The 21,738-nt window shown below is 43.6% G+C and overlaps 1 protein-coding gene across 17 annotated transcripts in view; it reads left to right on the forward strand.

Annotated features, from left to right (window-relative positions):
* The window catches only part of PTK2 (protein tyrosine kinase 2), a 192,948-nt gene that overhangs the window by 56,931 nt on the left and 114,279 nt on the right, over window positions 1–21,738 (forward strand). For 16 of the 17 annotated variants that reach the window (XM_070802389.1, XM_070802371.1, XM_070802383.1 and 13 more), the window contains 2 exons: window positions 5,857–6,083; window positions 16,921–17,087. In XM_070802389.1, coding sequence (XP_070658490.1) covers window positions 5,889–6,083; window positions 16,921–17,087 — 362 coding nt within the window. In that variant the 5' untranslated portion in view covers window positions 5,857–5,888. Of the gene's footprint in view, window positions 1–5,856; window positions 6,084–16,920; window positions 17,088–21,738 lie in introns of those variants that run through there. The other variant, XM_070802387.1, reaches the window with a different exon arrangement.

The raw sequence follows: 21,738 nt of genomic DNA on the forward strand, positions 1-21,738 counted from the left end.
GGCGGTCCTGCTGTGTGAAGGACTCCTTGAGGGAATCTTTTCCTAAACAGGCGAAGCTTTTTGATGCTGTATGTGGTGTATTAGACGTGAACTTAGAAGTGCTGAAGGAATAATTTAATGTATGTTTTCTACATTGATTTTGATCATCTGCTTTGATGAATTCTACTTTAATTTACATCATTAAGTATTTTAATTATAAAATAATACAGAAAAACATTTTAACCATGTTTCTTTCATCTGGGAGATTTAGTGACAAAGAAGTGTTTGAGAAAGTCTGTCATGTTTAATGTGTTCAGTGGTAATTGGGAGTCACCTGGCTCCAGGGCGACAGGCTCAGCGTTGCTGTTCCCAGGAGACCTGCGGGGGGTTGTGTCGTGTGGCACGGGTTCACCCAGGCACCCATTCTGTCCAGCGCTCCAGCCAGCCACACTGCCGTCCGTTCTTTTCATCCCAGTAGCTGCTTATGGAATGCCACTGGCAACGTTGGGGAGATGGCCCTCCTCCTGTCGTGTGACTCCACCATGGCCAGTCGACACCAGAGAAGTTGTGGCAGACGTGTGCCTGTGACAGGAAGTGCAGTTCACAGGCTTTCTCCCTGACAGTCCTGTGCAGGCTGGGGTCCTGCTTCACACAACATTCTCCCTGTCATTCGTGATCCGTCGTATACATTCGGTGCTTGCCAGTGTTGTTGGGACGCAGTGGTGAAGAGCTGTGTGTCCGTGCCTGCTGAGAGCAGTGGACTGTGTCACTGAGCTTTAGGATTTTAGGGGCAGAGAATGTCGTTAGGCCACTTGATGGGCCCCTACAGCGTACCTGAACTGAAAGAGTTTTTCAGAGCTTCAGTCTCAGACAGTCACAACCCAATCACTGAGTAGCTTTGTGTTCCTGGACTATGGTGACTTTTATTTTAGGCTTTATACCTGCTAATGGAGCTAGGACTGTGCGCCTCCAACAGTTGTGGTGAAAATGAAATTAAATGAGACTCTGTGTTTATGCCTTGCATGTAGAGCCACTCAGTAAGTGGCAGTTTTAATTGTTTGTAATGAATGTTGGTACTGGCTAGACTGTTAATCTTAGAGCTAGGTTTCATGTGTCAGTTTTAAGGAAAAATGAATTTTGCAGCCACGTGTAAAAATTTGTGCTTATAAGTATCTTTGCATTTTTTGGCGATAGTGTCCCATATTTTTCAATAGAGTCTTAAAGACATCTGTCTTGAGTATGCGTACATGTGTATATGTAGGGCCATATATCATAAATGCAGTTAAAAACTCCTTTCATAAAAAGATGGTAAATGAGTATTTTCATATTTGCAAACATCACATATTTTACTTGTATTTCAAAATAGCACATTCATGTGCCAGTAAGAGAGTGGCAGAGGCAGAAATGCAGATATCGAGAACAGTTGGCATTTATAAAATGTGTCCATGTGAATTGCTTCTGTGCTGGATTTGTGACTGTGGCTCGAGCAATTAATTTTAACTAGTGTGCTTTGGCACTGCATGTTTCTTTTGGTCAGTTGTTGGATAAGAGTCTTCTGACAAACCTTTTTTGTTCTCATATTTGTAAATAAAGATGTGTAATTGAAGTTACAGCATCCATACAGTAAAGTACATAAATCCTACATAGCCTGGCCCAGGTTTTCTGCCCCCTTCCGAATCCGTGTTGGAAGGTTATCAGCTCCCCGCAGCCTCCCTTCTGGCCCCTTGCAGTCGGTGCCCCCGGAAAGGAAACCTGAGTTGATTTCTGTCACCACGACAGGTCACAGTTAAAATATAAACAAATAGGTTACCATACTCTGAATGCTTTTAATTTTCAATCTGAAATACATTTATCTTATCAGCACTCTATTAATTTGGATTTTACATATATGTTATATTTTGCCATTCTTGATTTCCTTAGGATTTTTTTTTTTAAGTCTCCAATATTCAGTTACCTTTAAGGTTTCTAACTAATTAGGGATCTTAGAAATTAAGTACACAGTATGGCAAAAACTTTAACTACCTGGTGGAAATAACTTGGTAGAACTCTAATCGAACATACGTGAAGTTACAGGAAAAATAGCCAACTCTAGGAATGTTGACTTTGCTTTTGAGCCAGACGTTCTGGATTTGCAGCCAAAAGAACTTAGTAAAGGTAGGTGTCTTTTATGTCTTATTGACTTAAGTGAAGAAAATAATTGTGACAGGAACAGATGTCACTGAGGAAGTGACATGGCAAAAAGTTTGCATTAGAGAAGCACTCAGGTGTTTCATGACATTGAAATTACAAAGAATAAAATGTAGAAGGAAGGTGACCCAAACTTAGGAAGGCATGTGAGATTTGTCCAGGCACTGAAAAGACGCTCACTCTGTATCTTTAACAGTGCAAAGAAGGAGGCAGGCATTCTGGTTGTCGTTTTATGTCCCACACTTCCAGGTGAAGGAAGAATCACTGCTGCATACGCTAGTTGAACATACACCGTATCACTTGTCTGTTGCTGAAAACAAGACTTCTGACACGTGATGGCTTCAGATGATGTGAGCTTTTTGTTCTGTTCAGGTCTGCAGTCTGGGCAGGGCTCAGCAGGGCCGGCTCGTCTCTACTGTATGGTGTTGTCTGCGGCAGCACAGCTGGGAGCCCGTGGGTCTTTCGAGGGGGCTCTGTCTCAGTTTTCCAGAGGTGATGCCGCCCATCAGTGGGAAGCTCAGTGGAGCTGTGGTTCTTGGAGCTCTGATCTTGGGTTGCTTGAACTTCTGTCTAGTGTGGTGGTGGACTTTGTGAGTGAGCATCCCAGGGCCACCGTGGGAACCTCGGTTCCTTCTTTCCTTTTTTTTTTTTTTTGGTGTTGCCTTTAATGACCTAGCTTAGGGTGTATCTTAGCCTAGTCTTAAGCCAGTTCAAGTTTGAGGGGAAGGAACATAGACTGTGCCTCTTGAAAGAGGCGTCAGAGTCACATTGGAAGAAGAGCACTGGGAAAGGGGCGAGTTTGAAAATACACAGTGTAACACACTGACATAATACCAAGTTCCGTTCAGTCCAGTCGCTCACTTGTGTCCAACTCTTTGTGACCCCATGGACTGCAGCACGCCAGGCTTCCCTGTCCATCACCAACTCCCAGAGCTTGCTCAAACTCATGTCCATTGAGTCAGTGATGCCATCCAACCATCTCATCCTCTGTTGTCCCCTTCTCCTCCTGCCTTCAATCTTTCCCAGCATCAGGGTCTTTTCCAATGAGTCAGTTCTTCGCATTAGGTGGCCAAAGTACTAGAGTTTCATATATATCCTTCCATGTTACAATATCAAACATTTAAATAATGTTAGCTTCTCTGTCTAGTAAAATCACTGTGGGACATTTAGGATACCCAGGTTAGTCATTTTATGAGAAAACAAACCCCAATCATGGGTGAAAGAACAAAATTAAGGAGAAAACTTTCACACTTGTCTAGGTTGTTTAAGGATTTACTTTAGGGTTATTATCAAATTCTTAAAACTTTTCAAGCTAGTTGATGTCATTAATTAAAAAAAAAAAATTTAGCTGTAGCAATTTGCGTTCTTCACTTCTCATAATTTGGCAAGCATCTCCAGCTTTATTAAAGGGCCAGCTCATCACAAGCTTACTGACATTACTCTCTTGGTGGGATCTTAGTATGTACAGTGAATGTAAGCCAGGCAGCTCCGGAGTAAGACTTGTTGTGGTCCTCGTCCTTTTCTTTCTTTTTCTAATGTGCTGTCTCACAGAGCGTTCATACTGGATTGTGCAATGAGCCTTGGGGTCAGTGCCAAGGCTTGTCAGCTCCTGTGTCCTCACACCTACCTGCCTTGGGATTGCCTTGGTTCTCCCAAGAAAGAAGTTAGTGTGTGAGTGAAAGGGAGTCCTGAAGCTGGAAGGTCGGCAGCCGCCACTGACAGGCCGTCCGCTTTCCCGTTTCCTAGTCCAGCGGGCGCTGGCCTCTTGCTGCCCCAGGCAGCCTGGTGCCTGAGCGGGGAATCGACTGATGGTGGCCCACAGACTGGGGCTCTGCTGGGACTGTCCACAGTGTAGGACCAAGTACGGGCAGAATCTGGCACAGGCGTCTGGAAACCATAGCAACTGGATGGTAGTTTTATGTTCACTGACTCTAATGATAGAAGTTTTGTTCTTGGCTTTTGTATGTCTTCTATTTTTAAATTTCATTTTTCTAGAAATTCCTCTCCATTGTATTTTACAAAGTATGGTTTGTGACAGGTTGGAAATGAAAACAAAGCTGGTCATTTACCACTGATGGTTTGAAGAATAGGGGTCTAAATTACACAAGTAAACCAACTTTAAAAACCTTTTCATTTCCTCTTTGATAGTTTTTTGAAAAAGATATTCAAAAGATATTAACCAGTTACAGGTGCCTGTAACAGGTTAATCTTGAAAAGGTCAAAAAAATGCAGCCAGCCACAGATTGCAGAGGGCTGCAGCTACAAACTCCAGTTGGAGCCCACCTCTCTGGTGAAGGAGGGTGAAGGCTCTTCTCACTTAGAGACAGAGAGTTGGCAGCCCCAGTTGTATGTCTTCAGCCATGGGCCAAAACCAAGTAGAGAACCACACCAACAGCAGAGAATTCTCTTACTTGTTTGGAAGCAGAGGAGTCAGTATAGCAGAGAACAGCACTTGGGACTGCTCTTTCCGTAGTGGGCACTGTCCCACAGACTGACCAACCCACATGCCAGGCTCTCTGAATCCTCAGTCCTGCAGAAAGACAGATAGGAACACCACCAGTAAGGGTGGGTGGTGGTGAACAGACTTGCACATGGAACTGTCCAGAAAGGTCGAGGAAGGCTTGATAAGGTGGAGGTGTTGGCCAATTTGAGAGTTTATAGCACAAATGGAATTTTGACAAGCAAGTCAAAGCTTGAATTGATAAAGCAGAACCACATTCTGTCATGGAAAGCAGCTTCTATCATGGTGACATCACAACGGTTTATCCTTCAAAAAACTTTAGACCTACTTTTTAGAGGTTTAGGATTTTGCCATTGAGTTTTGGCCACAGGGGTATCTGGATTGTGCATTGTTTCTGGTTTAGCGCCTCCCTGACACGCTCCCTATCGCGCATCTTGCTGACCCGGGAGCAGCGTAGGGTAAGGGTGCCAGCCCTCGTGCAGGGAAAGTCCGTGTGTAACTTGTGCTCAGCCCCCTGTGTGAGGGCTCCTCTGCACCTGCGGTTCCACTTCTGGGGATTCAGCCAACCAGGGATTGTGTAGGTCTGTAGTGTTTATTTACTATTGAAAAAGATCTGCATAGAAGTGGACCTGGGCAGTTCAAACTTGCCTTATTAAAGGGTCAACTGTAGTGATTTTTTACCATTAGTGTATCATTTCTTCTGACCACTCCAAAGATGGCATGTTTCTTTTCAGGAAGCAATTGATACTATATTTATTCATCCTTACTGTCTAATTTGGGGAGCAAAATAGATCACTAAAATAAAAGATTTTGAAAATAGGCAGTAAAATTAACACCTTTTGCTTTCCTATGAGATATTTCTGACACATTTAGAGTCTGTGATTTAAAGGGGATGGTGGTGTTACATTGTTTATAGATAACAGCAAGTTTTGAACAGAAGTGAAATAAGGTTCCCAGACTTGAAGTAATTTGTTTAACAAATATTTATTATGCTGCTGTGAATCAGGTGCTGCTCTGGGTGGAGGTGGGGGGAGTGGCGGCAGGGGGCTGGTGGTGGGAAAGAGTGATTATCCAGGTGCAGGTCTCAGGTCTCCTCAGGCTCACCTGCACACAACACATCATAGGGAGAGAGCAAAGAACAGTGTTGTTACATTAGTGTATCAGTAAAATCCGTTTTAACCAGTAGATTTCAAATATTCTACACCGATAAAACTTATTTTCTTTTCCAGAATATGACAGATACCTAGCATCTAGCAAAAGAATGGCTGCTGCTTACCTTGACCCAAACTTGAATCACACGCCGAGTTCAAGTACCAAGACTCACCTGGGGACTGGTGTGGAGCGTTCTCCTGGGGCCATGGAGCGAGTATTAAAGGTCTTTCATTATTTTGAAAGCAACAGTGAGCCAACCACTTGGGCCAGTATTATCAGGCATGGAGATGCAACCGACGTCAGGGTGAGTATGTTTTCCTGGGATACACCCTCAGTGTGTGTTTAGGTTAAATGTTAATGGCACACACCGAAAAGGCAGGGTAATAATTGTTATTCCAGTATATCAGCGATGCTAGCTTTTCTCTGTAGTACTTACTGAGTTAATATGTGACTGACTAGAGTTTTAATTTATGTAAAATTTCTTAGAAAAATAACTGCATCATATATAATGCCATTGACTTGTTTTCTTTCCTGTTTTTTAGAAAAAATTTTTTGAAGTATGTAAGGAAACAAAACAATTAAAATAGCCTCTAATTCTGTTAAAATAAATTGTTTTCTAGAAAGTGTAATTTTGAATCTCTTTGCACGATTCCAGACAGGACAGATTCTTAAAAAACAAATGTCTCCTGTATACACACGCCTGACGAGGTTCTGGGGATGTGAAAGACCCTGCCTGGATGGCCTCCAGTCTGTTGCGGGTGGGTCCCGGGGGCCAGGCCCGCGGGGCGTCACTGCATGTGAACGTGGGAGTCGCTGGACGAGCTCCCTCCGGGCGCTGGTGAGAGTGGGTGGTGAAGAGCTGTGGGGCAGCACTGCGTAGGCAGAGGTGGCTGAGAGGAAGGAGTGATCACCAGACTCAGAAAACCAAGTTCGGAATGCAAGCTGTCAGGATGTTTATTTGATCCAGTGTTGAGGAAGCCCCTCCTCCCTGCTGCTCCTCTGCTTAGTCCATATTCATCTTTAAGGAGGACAAGCATCCAGTGAGGAGGACCATCAGATATACTCCTTCCCTTTTATTATAACGAGATTAATTTACTACTCGTTAACTTACACGCCTTAACTATTTTTAAGTACAACAAAGGAAGTGGTAGAACTTAGACTTAAGGCTATATATTACGTATAAACTATATGTAATATTGTTACATCTATGGTACTGTAATACTGACTATTCAAATGGATTATTAAAAGAGTCATTCACTTAGGATTGAAATAGGCGTCACTATCTACCCATGTGCTGTACTTGAAATAGTCTCTTTTCACAAACTTGTTACGATACTTGCTGACTTTTTCTAGTTTATCTATAGCTCTGTTTCATATTTAACCTTATAAATGCAATCTCTGGAGAGGAAACCTTGTACATGTAACGTCTATGGGAAGGCTGTTAGGGCATTTTGTAGTTGTATAAATTTCAGATACAAGAGAGGAAATTCTTTAAACCATTGCATCAACCTTAATAGATTTCAGAGTATTGTGCAGGAGGGGAGCCTTTCAAAGGTTATGAATTTCCCAAGACATTTAGGAGATGTTAAGAGTTTCTTATATCAGGAGTTTCACTTTGGGAAGGCTCCGTGACAGATGTGCTGTGGGTTTAATATGCGTGCTACACATGAGAGGATTTATACCGTGGAAAGAACCAGTGATCACTGGGCACGTGTCGGCCTTCAGCCAGTGTTAGAACCTTACCAGCATCAAAACATTCGTATTGTGAAGAAAAATTTAAATCAGATAGAAACACATAAGTTATGAGAACATATTTCTCAGACTTCTGTGAAGATCAATATTAGCAAATCTATGAGGCCAAAGAGCAAGTTGTTCTACTTCACAGTAATTGATCAGTGTTTAGAATTTAGCAAGTCTTAGCAGTTGGTGATTGATTTTCAGCATGAGGCAGAGAAACCTCGATTGGCATGGATTGACCCCAGCCCTCCCCGGGAATAGCATGAAATCCACATGATACTGGATCAATGTGATGGCAGGTGGGAATTACTCATAACCCACTTTTATCTAGTGCTGTAACATCTGAAAATGCAGGATTTTCATGTAAATTAAGATGGATCTGAAGGCCAACCATTTTCAGAAAGGAGACAGCTTATCGTTATCTAGAGTTGCTTAGTAATTAGATTGAGTCTCAGACCCTGTCGTTGCACTGCCCAATGTGGAAGCTGTATGCCACTACTGAATACTTAAGTGTAGCTAGTCTGACTTGATGTTTTCTAAGTGTATTGGAAAGGACTGAAGCTGAAACTGCAATACTTTGGCCACCTGATGCTAAGAGCCGACTCAGTAGAGAAAGACCATGATGCTGGGAAAGATTGAAGGCAGGAGGAGAAGGGGGCAGCAGAGGATGAGACGGTTAGATTGCATCAGTGACTCAATGGACATGAGTTTGTACAAGTTCTGGGAGATAGTGAAGGACAGGGGAGCCTGGTGTGCTGCAGTCCATGGGGTGACAGAGAGTTGGACACAACTTAGCGACTGAACAGCAACAACAAAGTAAAAATAAACCCTAGATTTCAGAGATTTAATATGAAAAAGGAATGTAAAATATCTCATCAGTAATCTGTTAGTTTTGTTCTTGGCATACTAGGTTAAAGGAAATGTATCATTAAAATTAAATTCACTTGTACCTTTTTGCAGTTTTTTAATGTGGCCATTAGAAATTTTTAAATGGTGTACGTGGCCTGCGTTATGTCCCTGCTGGACAGCTATGCTCCGTAGAAAGTAGTTTTCTGAGAGGCTGCTTAACTCAGGAGAACCAAAACCTCTGCAGATTCCTTTTTACCAGGAAAACTCAGGATTCTTGTTATAATTCATTACAGAGGTTTTCAGTTCTTTAATTAACAAATTTTACTCCTATTACATATATATGCTAATTACACACTAATAATATAGTGGTTGCTGACAGGATTCACAGGCCTCCCCTGTGAATAGGTGGAGTGTATAGAGCAGCCACAGTAGGAGAACTGTGCTCATTGAAAGGCTGTGGACATCACAGGCCTGGGCCTCGTGGCCTTGACACTCCGGGCTGTCACCAGCCACGTGTGCAGCTCCTGGGTGTGAGGAGGTGGGGTCTGTGAGATGGGCACACGGGCACGCTCCGTCTCCATAATCAGCCTCGCCTGTGGCCATGTGCCGCCAACATCAGGTGCAAGTTGTAAATGCAGTCATGATTCCTAAGCAGGGGTACAGGTTCGTGTGTCCTGCCCGAGTAATCAGTAGCTCATGGTCACAAACATCACTTCTCTTGACCATAGGCTAGTGTCAGCGCCATGTTCCAGGCAGCTCTGGAAATAAGTTTGGGGTCAGTGCAGAAGAGCCAAGGTTAGTGTATGGAGAAGATCCAGATTCTACCAGAGAAGTCTCCTACTTAGGAAGAAGGGCGATGTTTACATCAGACTGTTACCAGCGATGCCAGATGCAGGGTAGCACTGAAACTGGGTCTTCAGAGGCCCTGGGGGACACACCTTGTGTCTCTGAAGTCTAAACCAGGTACATTGTCAGCCACCAACATGTGGGATGAAGGTGTCTATAAGAGCGATAAGGACGTGGAAAGTTCATTCTGTAGGCTGTCTTTGAAAACTCAAGTAAATGACATATTGGAGCGCAAAGAGATGTGGACCCGGAAGGAAGTCCTGTAGTGAATGCCAGAGGCTGGCCCAGGCCCAACCTGCCAGCCCCTTCTGGCCTCTTAGGTCTTTGTCAGTCCTTACAACCGTGGCCGTGGTTCCATCCTGCGCTCTGCTTAGTCCACACGGCACCGCGTTCTGGTTGGTCTCATCTTCAGTTGAAGACCTGACACTCCCAGACTGTGTCTCTGCCTCTCTTCTCTGTCTTCACTTTTCTTCTCCAGAAGAGCCATCCAGTGCTTCAGATGAAGGGTTTCCCCTTCTTTTAGGTAAGTAGGCCCTGTGCAGCGTCTTTCACTGCTTTTGCTCACACCCAGCGTCCAGTATGTTAGCTTGTCCTGTCCATGTTGTCTTTATATGTACCTGGAACCCACACCTCCCAGGGCCTCCCCTGCACACCTTTCTTGGAGCCCTGCGGTCTCCTGCTCGCCTTCCCCGTTGTCCCTGCCCCGTCTATTCACAGCCCGGCCACCTGAGCCATCCTGTTCACACGAGATCCAGAGCACATCACTCCTCCACTCGGAGCCTTCCACACCGTCCTCTCTGGAGTGAACGCCAGCCCTGCGGGAGCCCCGCCTGCTCCTCTCCCGCTGTGCCTTGCGGCCTTCTGTCCTGGCACCACCCCTTTTACTTCCTGCTTCCTGTCTTTCTCTCACGTGCCGGTCTTCAGTCTTCTCGTCAGTAATCTGCTCAAAAGTCCCAGGAGCTCCCTGTTCTTCAGGGGCCCCCAGGGACCTACGGGATTGGCTCCTTGTCACCTGTCCCGGACCTTCCAGAACACAGCACATCCTTGCTGATACCTTGTCTTAGTTCAGTGACAGCCACTTCAGATTTGTGATCTGCACAGCTGGACAGTCACACACTTGTGTTAGTTTAGTCCCTGAGTTTGTGGCCATTTGTTATGGCAGCAACGAGGAACCGAGGGTGACTGTAGATCATGAAAACAGAAGTGCCTGCTTTGTCCTGAGGACCGTTAGGAGGGCCCCGCGTCTGCTGCTGGACCAAGGGCAGGAGATGTGCTGCCTTCTCCAGAGCAGGGCTGGATTTCTGCATCTTGTTTTGCTGAGTGATGGTAGGTTCCGACCTGTACAGGTGTGGTCAGAGAAGATGGTAGGAACCTGTTGGTTTCCTGAATGTGAAGAGCACCTGAAGGAGAGCGCACTGAGAACAGTGACCGCTGGACATAATAAAAGACACGTCGTCCTGATGAGTGTACTTGGCTGTTCATAGGAATGATGAGATGGGCAGTGTTGAGAATTATGCTCATGGCCTCAGATGTCTCCTCTAATAAACAGTGAAATGCTTCAGGTTATCCATGAGGAGAGAGCTGAACGCATCAGATACCCCTTTTCTCTTGTTGCCTGCCTTACCTTCTTCACAGACGGATTCTCTTGCTCCGTTGTTCATTGTCACGTCCTTCTGCTCAGCTCTTGACTTTCAAGGGTCAGGCTCACATCCTGCCATCGTTGCATCGCTGGCACCAGACCAGAGCACCTAGCTCTCTAGGTGATCACTGAATGAGTAGGGCAGGGGCACACATCATGAGTAAATGGACGCGAAGGACAGAGCTGCACGAGTGCTCTCCACCCAAGGAAGGAGAGGGTCACTTCCTTTCAGAGCACTGTCTAAATGATAAGTGGCCAAGTTGAACCAAGCAAATCCTAACAGTAACTTCCAGAAAAAACAGAATGACAGCTTCATCTCACTAGTTAGTAACCTTGGAAATTAAAATTTTAACAACAAAACACCCCCCCCACCCAACCCTGCCAATCTTGGTCCATCAAATTGATAAACTTTTTTTTTTTTTTTTTTTTAAGTTTTTCAGTGTTCTCTTTTTCTCTCTCTCAGTATCATTTGCTATAAGGAGGAGACACTGTTTAGGTTAGATTCATAATACAATACACTTACAGAATTACAGAAAAAGTCTCCATATATGACTCAAAGGAGTGTAATTCCTTATATAAATGGAAATGATTAAAAGCCACAGGACCTAGCAAAGATGTTCACTGTTGTAAAGGAAAAAAACAAAAGAAGGGAAATTTTACAGAGTCTGTTTGAAGGAAGTGGTGGTTAAATAATAACGCTGTTTGCTGATTGTGCGCTACAAATTCAGCCCGCTTACGGAAGTGGTTATAGCTTCAGGTGCCACTGCCATTTTCCCTACCTTCTGCTTCCAGTTTCCAAACCTCATAAGGATGGTACTGTGTCTGCCTTCCTCAGAACCCCACATCTGCAAGAATGTTCAGACCAAGTAGCTATCAGTGAATCCTTATTAAATGAGTGAGTGACTAGAAATGCCCTGAGTTAGCCTACTTAATAAGAGTATACTGATCCTACCCTGTGATTAATCAGTTAACATACTTTCCTGAACTCCAGACCCATATAACCAAGTGCTTACTGGGCACTTCTACTTGGATATTCTAAAAAGCTGAATCCATCGAAATGTACTTGTCATTTCGCCGTCCTGTTTCCAAACCGCTTCACATGAGTTTGTGTTTCACTGAATGACATAAACATCTTATCTATCTGAGGCAGAATGCATTAATCTCCTTTTCTTTTATCCTCGTGTTGGATATCTTCTCAAGGTCACCAAATCTTGGTTATTCTACCTACAAAATATTTTTAAAGTACATTTATTTCTATCCATTTTTGTGTCTACTCCCCTTATTCAGACCACCACTTTTTCCCCTTAAAATGCTGCAATTATTTTTATTAGGTGTCCTTAACTTTATTTTTTAGCTATTTCTCCTCTCTAGAGCCAGAATGATTTTTACTGGGACAACCCAGAGGGAGGGTATGGGGAAGGAAGAGGGAGGAGGGTTCAGGATGGGGAACACCGGTATACCTGTGGCGGATTCATTTCAATATTTGAGAAAACTACTACAATACTGTAAAGTTTAAAAATAAAATTAAAAAAAAAAAGGAAAAATAAAATGTGTACCTGGGCATTTCTGTTTCCTCTTGCTTCTCTGGCAGAATCTGTCTCTTCTCTCATTTTCACACTACACCCTTGCCTTCCTGAATTTCTTTTTTCTTTTTCTTTTTTTATCAAAGGATAATTGCTTTACAGAATTTTCCTGTTTTCTGTCAAACCTCGACATGAATCAGCCATTGGTATATATATATCCCCTCCCTTTTGAACCTCCTTCCCACCTCCCTCCCCACCCCACCCCTCTAGGTTGATACAGAGTCCCTGTTTGAGTTTCCCGAGCCATACAGCAAATTCCCATTGGCTGTCTATTTTACATATGGTAATGTAAGTTTCCATGTTACTCTTTCCATACATCTCACCCTCTCCTCCTCTCTCTCCATGTCTGTAAGTCTATTCTCTATGTCTGTATCTCCATTGCTGAGTCTCCCTGTAAATAAATTCTTCAGTACCATTTTTCTAGATTCTGTATATGTGCGTTAGAAAATGATATTTATCTTTCTCTTTCTGACTCACTTCACTCTGTATAATAGGTTCTAGGTTCATCTACCTCATCAGAACTGACTCAAATGCATTCCTTTTTATATGACCCACTTTCTAGAGTAACAGAAATAAAAACAAAAGTAAACAAGTGGGACCTGATTAAACTTAAAAGCTTTTGTCCAGCAAAGGAAACTATAAGCAAGGTGAAAAGACAACCCTCAGAATGGGAGAAAATAATAGCAAATGAAACAACTGACAAAGGATTAATTTCCAAAATGCACATATATAACTCAATGCTAGAAAACAAACAACCCAATCAAAAAGTGGGAAAAAAACCTAAACAGACATTTCTCCAAAGAAGACATACAGATGGCTAACAAACACATGAAAAGATGCTCAACATTGCTCATTGTTAGAGACATGCAAAGCAAAACCACAATAGGTGTCACCTCACACCAGTCAGAATGGCCCTCATCAAAAAGTCTACAAGCAACAAATGCTGGAGAGGGTGTAGAGAAAAGGGAACGCTCATGCACTGTTGGTGGGAATGTAAATTAATACAGCCACTATGGAAGATGGTATGGAGATTCCTTAAAAAACTAGGAATAAAACCACCATATGACCCAGCAATCCCACTCCTAGGCATATACCTGAGGAAACCAAAATGGAAAGAGACACATGTATCCCATTGTTCATTGCAGCACTATTTATAAAAGCTAGAACATGGAAGCAACCTGGATGTCTGTTGTCAGATGAATTGATAAGCATTTTAAGATCAGTGTTGGCGTAAGATGAAGCACAGTCTGTAATGTTGTCAGTTGTAGTTGGTATAGTGTTGTTGGTGTGCAGCTTGGCTGTACTTATCAAAATATCACACTGTCACTAGCTCTTGACCCCGTGCATCTGTTTCTAAGCAGCACTTGTACATGTGTGTGGCCACAGCTGGAAGGGTGCTTGTGGCAGGATTACCTGCACTTCCATCCCCATTTTGCCCCAAAACAGGGAAGCTAAAAAAGAAAATAACCCTTCCCCAGTAGTAAAATGGCTGAATTGCTGTATTCGTGATGAGATGTGAGCACCATGCAGACACTGGCTTCTTTTATTTTCAAATTTGGGAAGAACCCTGTGAATATCTAACATGAGAATTCAGTCAGGAAAATTTATGTGTTTCCAAGGCCTGGGCTGTGATATAAATGAGTCAACAGAGGCTACAGAGTAGCTAAGTATTGTTCTGTGTATTGTAGGACTAGTTTATCATGAGCCTTTAAAGCCAGGATGAGAAATTTAATTTGGATCCCATGAGGGGCATATTAAAAGCCCTCATCCTGTCAGTGCTCCAGAGACAGTTCCTTTCCTAAAGATAAGTATTCCAGAAATCATACACACGTATACTGACGTATGTGAGTGTGTTGTGGATATGGTGGTGGTGGAGTATTTAGTTCTTAAGTTGTTCAGTTATCCAGACCGAATCGTTGGTTCTCAGAATTACTTACTTAGTTACTGAGTACTTACGTGCATTCAGCATCAAATATTTAAGTACTTCCTATACTCACAGTCTTGGCTGCTGTCCCTATGGAATGAGAAGTGACATTTCTGAGAGTCCTGGAGAATGAGAAGTAGAACCGAAATCAATATGGAAGCATAATGGAAAGCAAAAAGTGAAATAAAAGAAAATGTCTGTGTTTATTGCTCTTTTTTTTTTTTAGTGGAGAGTGAAATTGCTAACTGTAGGATCAGGTTTAGGTACCAGATCCTACAGTCTGGGGACTCTGGTTACACAAGCCTAGGCTTAAAATTATTCTGGTGTCTTTTGGCAGTGTGATCAAGTGAACTGACGGAAATACTGTCTGTTCCATTAAGACTTCAAGACTAGGAACCTACTTTCCCCCCTAGTCAGCACCACATTTTTTGGATCAAATCCCTGTAATTTACACCGCTTCTCTGCAGGTGGGCTCCAGTGTGTGTGCATGAGTCAGAGACATGAGGGTAACCTGTGCGAGAGGTCACCAGGGCAGACACCCAGGGAAGGTGGGGTTGCTCCTGGGGTGTCAACGGCAAGCATGAGTGTGAGGAATGGTTTGCACCCTGCCTTAACCCCCTGCGTCTGGGTGTGGAGGGATCGCCCAACCAGGAGCACAGCAACAGGACGAGAGGCGCAGGTGTGGTGCGGAGCCCTCGCAGGAGCAGGGCTGCTCTGGAGCTGTTGCCGCTGGGGGACGTAGAGTCGAGGGGCGACGGCCGGGTGACGAGAGTCTGTGTGCTCTCGGTAGTGAGCTGGCAGAGCAGCAGCAGGAGACAAAGGCACTTTTGTGGGAGCTTGAAAGAGGCGCCAGCTCCTGTCTTTTGCCCCCCAGGGATTTGGATGTTGGCAAGGAGAGGCTGCACAAGTCGCCTTTCAGAGAATTAGCAGAAAAAGATGTCCCTTCTGTAGACAGAGCTCACACCCCAGAGCACAGGTTTGCAGGCGAGCTTGGGGCTGGATCTGGGTTCTGTCCTCCCAGTTCCCCAAGTGCCCCTCAGGACGCCCTCTAGTAGTGCTCAGCCTGCACTGAATTCTCAGCGGCCCTGAATCCAGAAGCCAGAGGGATGCTTTATGCTCATCCCAGTCCCCCTTCCCTGGTGGCTCAGCTGGTACAGAATCCGCTTGCAATGCAGGAGCCCCCGGTTCGATTCCTGGATCGGGAAGATCCCCTGGAGAAGGGATAGGCTACCCACTCCAGTATTCTGGCCTGGAGAATTCCTTGGAACATATGGTCCATGGGGTCGCAAGGAGTCAGATGCGATTTTCACTTTCAGTCCCCCTGCTTGAGTTCTGTAGGCTATAGATCCAGTGAGAGTTCTTCTGAAGCTGTGGATGGCTCTTCAGCCGGGTCCTTTCTCTTCATCTTCCCCCCTCCCGTCCTGGGCTGCATACACAGCCTTGTGCTGGGGACTGAGGAGTGCATGAGGGCAGTCGGCAGGTGTGGGAACACGGCGCACACCCTGTCCGTGGTGTGGACTCCCTAGGTCCCTGACAATTTTGTATACAGGACATGTTATTGTTTATCTCTTCTTTGGGGTAGGGTTGGGAACACCCTTAATTGTTTTATCAACAGCATTGTGTCACAGAAAAGAAATACTAGTGTGTGCAGAACTTTTATATTGTAAGTTATATGATAACTTCAGTTAATTGCTAATTGTTAGAAACCAGTGCTTTCTCTAGTAGACAGTACTGATTTTTCTTAATAGACATTTTCTTGTTAATATCCGCATCATTTAAGAAAACTTATTAATGGCCTAAAAGATTGAGCAGAGTGCAGTGGACTGTGATTCACACGCCCTCATGGAAGGACGGGGTGTGGTTTCCGTCGTATTCCCAAGTGGGTCTGCCCACGTGTGCTGCCCACTTACAGACGTGTGCACACGACTGCCACAGCTTGGGATAAATGCCATCTTCTCTAGGGAGCGTTCTCTGATGCCCTCCTTCAGAGGTTGCCCCTCATCTCCTCTGAACTCATGGACATACATGTTGGAAGCATTAGGTTGGGGGCTCTTGGAGATTGCTGTATATTAACCAGTAGAGAGCAGATGGTTAGCCTCAGCTTGAGGTAGCTTCTTATGTGTCATCAATGTTATCAGAAATATGACTTTAGTTATGTATTCCTAAATATGTATTTAAAAAAACAAATGATACTAAGGTTGCAGCTTGTTCTCAGCAATACTTTGGTTTGGAAAGTATAACCCTCCCCAGGTCTCATTCTTAGGAAGCCCCCCAAGGGGTGGCCCATGTGGGTGGATGAGTTGGGGTGATGCAGTGGTGGAGCTGCAGAAGTCAGTAAAGAAACGGGCAGTGCCTCTTCTTGTGGTTTAAAAACACTTTTCTGTGTTCATAAAAATACTGTGTGTGAAAAAAGATTCCTAAGTAAAATTAAGTGATGTATTTAAATTGATGCTCTTTTTTACCAAAGATTTCTGATGATTAACTGAAAGAAATGAACATTGCATTAATTTCTAGCATGCAGTTTTTGTTTATAACAGTCATTTCTGTGGGGGGTATGTTTTAGGGCATCATTCAGAAGATAGTGGACAGTCACAAAGTAAAGCACGTGGCCTGCTATGGATTTCGCCTGAGTCACCTGCGGTCAGAGGAGGTTCACTGGCTCCATTTGGATATGGGTGTCTCCAATGTGAGGGAGAAGTATGAACTTGCCCACCCACCAGAGGAGTGGAAGTAAGATTACAAACCTACTTTGGGGCGACTCGGACGTGGTTTGTTTTGCATATAGAAGCACACATGAGAGGATGGTTATCTGTGTTTAATTTTCTCACTGATGGTCCCTGGGACTCCCGTACACATAGAGGTGGCCGGTACTTGTTAGCCAGCGCTCCCTTCTGCACTTCTGTGTAGCCCGTCTTCGGGCACCCCTGGCATGGGCTTGCTTGAGCCGTCTCCTTGCTTTCGTTATTCTGTGACGGTCTTTTGCCCTCACCCTCCTCTTGCCAGTGCTGCTCTGTCCAGCCTCTGCTCTGAGCACTGCCCACTCTGCCTCTGTATCTAGCCTCTCAGTGTCCAGCCTCTGCTCTGAGCACTGCCCGGGTCCTAGTGCTTCTACTTCCTGTGCTGCTGGCACCCTTCTGTGCCTGGAAGTGACCACACCTAATTACCGTATTAATGTGCTGCAGAGCTCACTCTGTCATGCCCAGTGATCGCAGCTCACCTGAAAGAGTCAGTGTCTGTGTGATGTTCACATACAACATGGATGCTGGAAAGTGAAGTCATACTGACTTCAATGAAACTAAAATCATTCGAAGTGAAATAAAAGAAGTCCCTATAATTGTCCTTTCCCTGGTTCTCTCCTAATAATTTTTTTTCACTTTTCAGTAAACCATGGTGTTTGTAGGAAATTGTGTACCTAAAACACTTAACGTTTGAGGGAAGTATAACGGAGCTCTTCCACAGGAGCCCCTGTTTTTACAGATAGTGCTACAGAAATAAAGATGATTATAGCGTAAAGAGGGCATTCAAATGTCAGTAACTTTCACTTCAAGGATCTAAATAGATAAGATGAGACATTTAAAAACAAAAACATTTTTAGGTGAGTAAATCTTTAGTTGAATAAAAATACTATCCCAATTACAGCTTATCAGAGAAATATAATTTTCAAATTTGTCAACTAGCTGGAACTGACCTAACAAAATAGTCTGTAAGAATATAGTTTGGTTACTTTTCAACAATGGCTGAAAAAGATTTGATCTCCATCTATTTGGTCAGTTAATTAAACAAGTGTTTAAAAACTAAGAATATCTAAAAGTTACCTGAACATATCTCTAGGTATTTTTAATTAAAACAATTCTGTTAAAAAAATAAAAAAATAAATAAAACAATTCTGTTAATGTCCTGAATTTATGAGACATGTCAGAGGCAGCCTTCATTATAGCAATAGTCTTAGTCCTCAGTAAATTGTTGAATGCAGATCCTGGGGTATCTAAGCTTTGTTTTCATTCTTTTAAGCCAGCTTATTTAACCTTAATAATAAGGATGTAGGCACTGTTTTATTCAGTGGAGCCTGGATCCTCATAAGTAAGGAAAATTTGACTGACCCTCCTCGAATGAGGGGTGGTGAAGATGATGACGTTGGTGTGTTGTCACCATCGAGTGGCTGTTAGGAGCCAGGCACTGTGCCAGCTGTGTGCTGTTATAATTCATAAACTCTGTATTTCATTTACCCAAACCCGAGGAGGTAAAGACTTGTTATTCTTATTTTGTAGATGAAGACAGAGGCACAACAAAATGGATTTAAATTGCATTCACATAGTTTGTGGCACAGGTTCCATTTGGATTTAGCCATCTGACTTCACAGTGTGGGTTTTTAGAATCAGCATGCCCATCTCAATGGGAATAATGTGATCTTCAAAACTGAGAGTGTAGCTGGGCTTCTGAGATGAGTGAAGGTGCACAGGTTGTCGGTGGAGGTGCTGAAAGAAGAAGATGTGATCAGAGGTACCAGTGATACGTGTGTGATAGCTTCAGGAGGGTGAGGATTAATACAAACTGTTCTAACATATTAGTGGGAATAGGAGGCTGTTAAAATAATCAAGCAGACTTGAAAAAGAACAAAACAGAAGTTCTGGAAGTCATTGGATAGATAAAGCAGCAGATTAGACATAGCTGAACAATTAGTAAACAGGAAGATGGAGCTGAGAAAACTTGCCCAAAACATAGCACAGAGATGAACAGATGGAAATTATGAAAGCAGATTTATGTAACATGAAGAATGAGAAGGTCAACCGTTTTCTAACAGGAAGTCTGAAGAAGAGAATAAAAAGAATGAGGAAGAGGAAATAATCTGAAGGGAAAATAGCTGAGAACTTTCTAGAATCAGTGAGTGACATCAGTCCTTAAATGTAGGATTAACAGAAAAATCTCAAATTGGGTAAATCTAAATGCATACTTTGACAGATTATAGCAAAATAGTGTTGTATAAAAGAAAATGAAAGGATGTCAAAAACAAGCAGAGAAAAATTAGACTTCTCACAGCATCATCGATGCCAAGAAAATGGTGGTATAATATGTTCAAAGTGGTGAGGAAATGTAACTGGCAGTCTAGATTTGTTTGCACAGTTAAATTACCTCAAGAACAGATATCAGTGAGCACTGGCTTCATGAAGGAGAACTAATGATAACAGATTATTTTATACTAAAAAAGTAGAGCTCAGTACTGGGTGCAGGTTGGAACAGGGGTGATAGAGCAAAGCTTTGTCAGCTAAATGTGAGGAACTGGAACGGCCCTCGGGCAAGTAGATAGTAGAGAGATGTGGGGGTCAAAAAGAAGGAAAGAAACAGAAGCGTGGGGAAGCAAGATGGGTAGAAATCACAAGTGAGATGCACAGATGCTAACGGTGAATGATTGTCAGAGGTTACTGCTGCTGCTGCTAAGTCGCTTCAGTCGTGTTCGACTGTGCGACCCCATAGACAGCAGCCCACCAGGCTCCTCTGTCCATGGGATTCTCCAGGCAAGAACACTGGAGTGGGTTGCCATTTCCTCCTCCAATGCATGAAAGTGAAAAGTCAAAGTGAAGTCGCTCAGTCGTGTCCGACTCCTAGTGACCCCGTGGACTGCAGCCCACCAGGTTCCTCCATCCATGGGATTTAGAGTGGATTAAAACATAAAATCAAGCTATCTGCTGTTCACATGATGTATCCAGACAGTGACGTTCAAACATTTTTCTCTGACTTGGAGGAAACCACGTGTTTTGCCGTGAGATCTAGCACACGTGTATGCCTGTGTGTGTGTCTCAGAGCTGTTTATGTGTCCCGGACCCACACATTTCACCAAACTATACTCAGCGCTGTTATTTACGCTGAGGTCTAAAGGCTTTCTCTGCAGTGTTCTGTTTTGTTCTACGTTAGTAAAATGAATTAATAAATGAATAGTGAAAAGAATTTTCCTGCCTTCTAATGAGCCCTGACTTTCAATTTGAAAAACTCACATAAAACTTGAGTATAAATATACCAGGCAAATAATAACCAGGAAAAAAAGATCAGTATTGTGCTGTTAACACCCTGTGAAATAAATTTTCAGGCAAAGAAGCTTTATTATGGATATAGAGGGCAACCATGTAACAGTAAAATGCTCATTTCACCAATAATTTAATAAGTATAGAAATAGATGTAGCTCTTAAACTTATAAACTCCTCAAAATATATAAAGCAGAACCAGTCTTAAAGGAATAAGACTTACCTTTTTAATAATTAAAGGGAAGAACACAAACAATAGTAAGTAAACAGTAGTTTTTAAGTTATGTATTTAACTGTTTTTTCTAATATAGAAATACAGGATCCTGCATGTAACTGTGTATTAAGCAACTTAAAAACATGTTTCTAAGTAATTTATGGTTCAAAGGAAAAGGCCCAGCCTCCTGACGGCCTGGCTTTGATGGGCTCTGCCCCTTCACTGTCCAGTCTGCCCTCTGCAGAACCTCCTGGCTACAGCCAGTCACTTAGTCCTGTCTAAGTACAGCCACCCCTCAGTATCTGTGGGTTCCCTGGTTCCACAACCAGGGAACCAGGCTTCAACCAACTACAGTTCCAAAATTCTGGGTGTGAGGGTGGCGGGGGGAGGGCGGATTCCAGAGAGTTCCAAAAAGCAAAACTTGAACTTGTTGTGCCAGCAGCTGGTTACGTAGCACTTACACTGTATATTGCATTGTAAATAATCCCGATGCTCTCAGTGTGTGAGGGTTTGTGCCACGTTGTGCAGCTTTCGTGCACAGACTGTACCATTTCACACAAGCATTTCAGGCTCTCGGTGTCTGTGGGGTTCTGCAGCCAAGCCCCTGTGGATACCAAGCGTGCTTTCTTCACTCAGCCTCCTGGATACCAGACTCTCTTCTGGTGAAGGTTTTCCTTCTGCTTCATTGACCGTCACTGTCTTCTCCTGCTGACCTTGATATTTGGGGCTGCTCCACTGACCTCTTCCTAGCCTCCCTAGACCTGCCTTTGGCGTTAAATTCACACTTTACTTGGATAAACTCAGGAAACCAATGGACAGGTTACTACAATAACCCAGGAAAAAGTCAGAGAAGATGATGGACCAGGAGAGTAGTACTTGGAGGAGCGAGAAGCAGCTGTACCGAGATACATTATAAGGTTGAGCTCACAGAATTTGTGAACAAATCTTTTAAAATGTAAACATCCAAAGAAATGTGTAAACCATTCCCGCTCAGAAACTTCCAGGAGCTACCCCCCCACCCCCTCCCCCAGCCCCCACTCACCTGGAGCTCACTCCAAGTTTGTGGTTACCTCTTGGTCTTTTCTCTACCTCTTGCTCCCCTACCTTCACTCGAGCAGCTGTGGTCTCTTTGAAGTTTCAGTGTTCATAG

Source organism: Bos indicus, chromosome 14, assembly GCF_029378745.1.
Source record: "Bos indicus isolate NIAB-ARS_2022 breed Sahiwal x Tharparkar chromosome 14, NIAB-ARS_B.indTharparkar_mat_pri_1.0, whole genome shotgun sequence".
NCBI lineage: Eukaryota > Metazoa > Chordata > Mammalia > Artiodactyla > Bovidae > Bos > Bos indicus.